We start from the raw sequence: 6,613 nt of genomic DNA, 5'->3' as shown, positions 1-6,613 counted from the left end.
ATTTTACAAGCCAAATTAATCCCCAAAGTGAAAAAGCGAGTAAAAGGCCGAAGGGGTCGGCAAGCCCAAACCAAAAGAATAAATCTTTCTTGAAATGAAAAGTTTGAAAGTGAAATGGGTTGTTTTCTTTATGATTTCACCAACCGACATGTTCCAATCAACCCCAATAATGTAGAGAAATGAACCAAAATGAAAAAAAGTGTCTAAAGGCAGATGGATAAATACGACAATTCAAAAGGGGTCGGCAATCAAAAATCGATTTACAAGAACCCACTTAAAATCCGACGTACCTCCATGTCCAAAAACAAGAAAACCCTACCATCCCAAATCCAATTCCAATTCCAATTCACAAAATTCAAACACCCACGTCACAGATTTACAAATTTCCGTGTAGATTACATATACACAACAAGTCGAGTGAATTCACACCTTCAATCCTCATGTTCTTCACTTTCAGCTTCTTTCAGTTACAGGGTACGCTTTCGTTAATCCTAATTTCCATCTTCTTTTATGCTTTCTTGAGCTTAATCATATGATTACGCTAATTAGTAATTACCCATTTCAATTTCTTTATCTTTTTTCGTAAAATCACTTTCTTTAAAGCGGATATACTTGGTCAAAGAACTGCGTACAAGCTACGTATCAATTTTTCTTGTGGATAGGATAATTGGAAAAAGGGGTTACTTTTTTTCATTTCTCTTTCTTTGTTTGAGTGATCATCTGATTTTGGGTATCTTCCTGATTGTGCCAGCAGATTTGATATTGACAAAAAGTCATTTGAGATAAACTTTTGGGTGTTTGATCATCATTCATCAATGGCGGAAATGATTGGTCCGAGGTTATACTGTTGCTGTAATTGTCGAAATCATGTTGCCCTTCACGATGATGTTATTTCTAAAGCTTTTCAGGTAAAGTAAAGGTTATTAAAGAATTACGGATCAAATTCTTCAACTACACTTCATTCATGCTTTATCTGTGAAGTCCTTTTTAGATCAACTGTGGGTTTTTACAATTCTTGAAATGGTGGATTCTTTTTATCTAACACCTTTAGCCCAAATCGATAGTGGAAACAAGTAACTAAAGATGAAAAAGGATTAAAACTTAAGCTATAGATGAATTTTATGCCCTTAATGGTGTTCGAGAGATCAAATAATCAACAAGTATCTGCATCTTTGTACTATTATTAGGTGTATTATGTCATATAAGCCTTATCATCCCTATGCAAACATATAAATATGTAAATGAGAAAATTCTTAAACCTTTTCTATGATTCTTGATCTGGGTTTGTGGCATTTAGCTCCAAGAAACAGAAACCATGAAATAACATGAGAAGTGGTAGACTATTTTGAGTAAAAGGATGTTTCTTGATTTAAATCTATGCTTAGAAAGAGGGGATTTTTGTTGGTTTTCATGATATTTCTGTTATGTATATTCTTGATGTAGATTGGGCTCTTATGTGGGCCACTATGTACTTTGATTTATGTAAGTCATCTAGTGGTAAGTTGTGTACCTAGTTTACATCTCACATGATGCTCCTAGTACAAGTCAGTGTTGACCAGTTCAGCGCAGTTGTACCTGATTTACATCTCACATAATGCTCCTCATGTGTTTGTTGGAAAAACAACTTTTTTACAAAAGTTATGGAGATTCTTTAGCTATTATAATTGTGGATTTTATAGGTACTTAACATTGGATTGAAATTGGTTTTTGTTTTTTTTATTGATGTTAGGGGAGAAATGGTAGAGCTTTTTTGTTCTCCCATGCAATGAATGTTTCCATGGGGCCAAAAGAAGACAGACACCTAATGACGGGTCTCCACACGGTTGCTGATGTGTACTGCTCTGATTGTCGTGAGGTGTTGGGATGGAAATATGAACGCGCGTATGAAGAATCACAAAAGTACAAGGAAGGAAAAATCATTCTTGAGAAGTCCAAAATTGTGAAAGAGAATTGGTAGTGATGAATTTTAAATCCCTTTTTCATATTCTATGAAATGTCTAGTTTGTGTTGATGCTATCCAATAATATATTGTATTTGATTGGAAAGTGTTTTCTTTGTTAACCTTGCATTAATGGAAGTCTATGAACAAGTGAACAGCTTTTGTTTTTTTGTTCTTGTAAATCAAAGGGTGTAAATGAAATGATCTCTCATCATTTGGTATGGTGATTCTTTTATGTATGTAATCTGTGTTATTTCTCAACAAAAAAAGAAACATGTCCTTTGTTTTACATTAATTCAACTTTTAAGACAAATTTTAACACTATGAATATCAATGAGAATTGATCTCGGTTGTGTTTAGTATGCCACACTAGCTGTTGAACTTTTTTAAAGTGTCATAGACTAGCTTTTTAAAAAAACTAGCTTCTCGGGAATTTTGTTAAATCTTATATATTCTTTTAAATTTCCTTTTTATCTCTTATTATATCTTATAACTAGTTTTTTACCAATCGTTATTTTTTATCAAATAGTTTTGATAACTTTTCAACTAGTATGTCAAATATAGCGCTAGGGTTCGACAACAATATTTAAAGTAATGGAACTCGGAACAAAAGCAAAAAGACACAAGAGATTATATTAAAAAAACAATTCAAGATTAATCAATTATCATCATCATCATCAAAGAATTCATCAAAACCTCCAAACCAACATCTCTACAACCTAAAAAAAAAAAATCAAAGAAAATCAAAACACCCAAATCACCAGAAAAAACAAAACCTCCAACAAAGCAAAGCCATAATCCAAATCTCTAAAAAGCTAATAAGTCTTTACACCAAAAGTCAAAAAACCACCACCTTCTTCTTCAACACATGTCTCTTCTTAGCATCAGCAATCGCAGATTCCTTGCACTTCAATAACTCACTACAAAACTGATCATACTGAGCATTAATATCATAAAGTTCTTGCTTCAAATCTTCACACGCATCTTCTTCCACCTCACAATCTTCATGCGACATGTCATCATTGGACATGATTATAGAACCTTCCGAAGAGCTTATGATTCCACTTGAGTTGGATTTTGGGACTGAAGGTTTCCACGTTGGCTCAAATTTCAACATCAGTTCATCAATCAGCTCAGCAATGACAGCAACTTCTTCATGTATTAAATCCAGCTGTTCCACCATTTCAAGAGCTATTGAATGTGCTGTATCCACATCTATATAAACCATGAACTGAATGTTCCTCGCTGTATCTGTTAAAAACAAACATAAATATATAAAATTATATATATTTCAATAAATAAAAAGAATGGTTGTTTATGTTTTGTTGATTTCTTACTAGTGAAATCATCTATTCTCAAGTTTAAATAGATAGAGTTATTTTCATTCTTCTCCCCTCTGAGTCTAATTTCATTTCTCTCATTCAGACACTGCAACTCAAGGGAATGAAGACGTGGGCTGCTGCTGCTGCTGCTAGTGTTGCTCTTATTATCAATCTCCATTGGAGACAGGTTGACTTTTGGTAAGTTTGTTGACTTTATCTTGACAGGCTGGCATACACGCTCCTTCATGTTGCTATCAGGGTTAAGAAATGGATCTTTCAAAAGCTCTTTTGCAGGTAGCCTTTCAGAAACTGGAACCAAACACTTCTCTATGAACTCCTTCACTTCTGGATCTTTCACTTTTGATAGACCCAAAGGCTTTATACCCTGAAAAACATATTTTCATATATGTAAATTATAATTACAAGTCTGTATGTAACATGAATGATGAAACATAAAAGATAATAACTAACACTTACTGAAGAAACTTTCTTGTAGATTTGTGCTTGATTTCTGCATTCACTGTAGGGATATTCACAAGTGATCAACTCTAATATGCACATTCCAAATGAATAAATGTCGACAAGTTCGTTGTATTCTTCTTCATAGAGTTCTGGAGCCATGAATTCAGGAGTTCCTGTAATGAAACAAACCAATTAAAGTGTTTGCTAGATTGAGATTAATGAAAAGATATGAATTGATTGATCAATTACCAATTAAACTTTTGGCAGTAGGGCGCAGCATTAGGGTTGCTAATCCAAGATCACCAATTTTGACTTCTCCATGATTTCCATTCACAAAAATGTTGTCACATTTCAAATCTCTATGAATAATAGGTGGTTCATGACTGTGGAGATACACCAATCCTTTAAGAATCTGCCTGGCCCAATTCTTGATAGCCTTCAAATCAACACTCTTATGTTTCTTGCGATACCTGATTAAAGATGTGAACATAGTTTAGTTCTTGTTCATTGATTTAAATGGTCTATAAGCACAAGAGAAAGAACATGAAGAAGATGACTTACTGTCTTAAACTCCCGGAAGTGAATAATTCGGTGATCATGTTGATAGTTTTCTTCTCATCATCCACCCAAGAAACATATGATTTGATTATGTTTTCATGTTTTAGTGTTCTCAGCAAGTGAACCTCTGAATAAACTCTTTCTAGATGTTCTGGAGATTGCATAGCATCATCCAGTCTCACTTGGTTCCAGGCAATTTCAATTCCTTCAATTTCATCAAATCCCTTGTAGCTGTTCATATCAAGAAAAGAAATCTAAATAAGTAAGGATTGTTATGTTAAAGAACAAAATAGTAGAAGATCATCAGTACAATAAAGTTATATCTACAATTAGAATATACAAAGTTATAGATAAGGAAAAGAGTTAGAAGTCAAGAAATCATACACAGTCTTGAATGCTCCTCTCCCCAGCATTTCATTATACTGAAGAAAGAAAACAGAAAGAGCTAAGAAACTGGTAATTACTCGCTATGGCCAATAAACCTTATAGTAAAACTTCAACGTGTATAACATAATATACTCACGATTATATGGTTAAATTCTAGTGAATAGCATAATATGTTTTGAGATGAATCCAATCTTATGTTTGTTTCACCAAAGCATATGAATAAACAACGTTGAAAACACTTCTACTCCAGCGACCAGCATTATGAATAATTTTGTTCTTATTGAACAATATGCATTGAAAATTGATCTTACCCGAATGTAACGATTGTTAGGGCATCTTTCCAAAACATCAGCATCCTCGAGCTCTGGCCTCGCATTCAGTTTCAGTTTCGAAAGCAAATCATTCTCAGGAACCAAAAAACTCACTCCAGAAGCCATCAGTAACAACAATTACAAGGTAACGGATCCGTAAAACGTAGAAGAAAACGGCAGCCAACGAACGAGCGAAAACGAGAGAAAACGACTATAGTTGGCGGTGTTCAGAAAACGCTTCGCAGGCAACGTAGAAAGAATCGATTGATGATCGGATTCTAAAGTAGATTCCAGCAAAACTCATCGGCAATAATGTGTGCGAATTCTTCGAAAGAATCGAAATTCTGGAAACCAGTCGCGTTTCTTCTCCAAATAACCTAGACATGCCTCGAAATCTTCAGATCCCCAACCATGCATACACACATATATGATGAAACTACTTTGAATGCAAGCAATGCGATTGTGACAAGAATAAAGGAAATCAGAACCCAAAAATCAATCCCCCTTACGATAATTAGGAAGCAGAATATAGGATTGTTGGCGAGTAGGAATCGAGGGAATCAATTTTCGTAGGTTGGAAGGCAAGCATTGACAGATTTATAAAACCCTAATCCCCAATTTCCAGCGAGGAAACCGTAGTCTTTAACAACATAATCTTGCCTTATTTAAGAAAGAGTAAATTGCAGATGTCGTCCCTACACTATTAATCAATGTTCATATTTAACTACAAAATCTTTTTCTTTTCGTATATTGTTTCAAAACGGTTGTTTTTATAACTTTTTAGTCTTCTTATTTTCAAATACCATAACTTTTATAACTTTTTCTTAGAGAGTATACATTTTTATATTTTAGAAGTGATTATTGTAATTATAGATAATCAAAGTTAGTGGTAGTTACGTATTTTTATATTTATCCTAATATCTACAATTTCAACAAGAAATCAAATCATATCATATCAAATATCCTATGTGTAGTATATCAATTATCAAAACACCTTCTAAAAAAATAAAAGGTGTAAAAAAATTATTCTCTTCATCGTTATCTCTATCTTATTTTATCATTTTTTTTATTCACTAGCTTTTTTAATATCTTTCCGATATAAAATAACTACTTGTTATAAAATCAACTTTAAATAAAAAATAAATAAATAAAAAACCTAGGAAACGTTTAACTCACTTTCCTTCCCTCTTTTCAAGATGGGTCATGAATTAAGCAAATTTTAAAAAGCAATTTGATTTTATTGATATTAATTTCTAATCATTATTCTTACCTTATCGTTTAAAATTTAATCATTTATCCATCAATCAAATATCGTAACCCGAATTCCAACATATCAAATATAGTTATAATCCAAATCAAACAAACATTCGATTTTTTTAGAAAAAAAATATATATGTGGGCAGTTACTTTTTTGGACTTTAAGAGTATATTCAAGTCTTGAGTACTTAGGTTGAGTAATACTTGATTAAAAATCACAAGTCAAGTTCATCATTTTAATAGCAACCATCTTTTGACCAACTCTTATAGAACACTTGGTAGCAAACCAATTAATATCTTAATTTTAGGTATTGTATGTTGTGTTCTATATATATATATATATATATATATATATATATATATATATATATATATAT

General features: G+C 32.6%; 2 protein-coding genes across 4 annotated transcripts; one reads left to right on the top strand and one right to left on the bottom strand.

Moving 5' to 3' along the window:
- Positions 1-236: 236 nt before the first annotated feature.
- Positions 237-2,178, top strand: LOC145002076 (protein yippee-like At4g27745). Of its 2 annotated transcripts, none has more exons than XM_078961378.1 (3): positions 237-474; positions 752-908; positions 1,730-2,178. In XM_078961378.1, the coding sequence occupies exons 2-3, from the start codon at positions 816-818 to the stop codon at positions 1,955-1,957; spliced, it is 321 nt and encodes a 106-aa protein (XP_078817504.1). In that variant the 5' UTR covers positions 237-474; positions 752-815; the 3' UTR covers positions 1,958-2,178. The 2 variants fall into 2 exon arrangements, with proteins under 2 accessions (XP_078817504.1, XP_078817503.1); XM_078961377.1 differs by having other exon boundaries at positions 238-474; positions 755-908.
- A 391-nt stretch (positions 2,179-2,569) lies between these two features.
- LOC145000503 (serine/threonine-protein kinase WNK8-like) lies at positions 2,570-5,624 on the bottom strand. 2 transcript variants are annotated; one of them, XM_078959734.1, is made up of 7 exons: positions 4,980-5,624; positions 4,666-4,703; positions 4,285-4,512; positions 3,973-4,193; positions 3,739-3,896; positions 3,277-3,646; positions 2,570-3,190 (listed from the first exon to the last, which is right to left on the bottom strand). In XM_078959734.1, exons 1-7 carry the CDS (start codon positions 5,103-5,105, stop codon positions 2,778-2,780), a joined length of 1,554 nt encoding a protein of 517 aa, XP_078815860.1. In that variant the 5' UTR covers positions 5,106-5,624; the 3' UTR covers positions 2,570-2,777. The 2 variants fall into 2 exon arrangements, with proteins under 2 accessions (XP_078815860.1, XP_078815861.1); XM_078959735.1 differs by lacking the exon at positions 4,666-4,703.
- Between the last annotated feature and the right edge of the window lie 989 nt (positions 5,625-6,613).

The sequence above is a fragment of the Lactuca saligna genome, chromosome 6 (genome assembly GCF_052625555.1).
Source record: "Lactuca saligna cultivar CGN05327 chromosome 6, ASM5262555v1, whole genome shotgun sequence".
NCBI lineage: Eukaryota > Viridiplantae > Streptophyta > Magnoliopsida > Asterales > Asteraceae > Lactuca > Lactuca saligna.
This window is presented reverse-complemented; position numbering and strand designations above follow the sequence as displayed.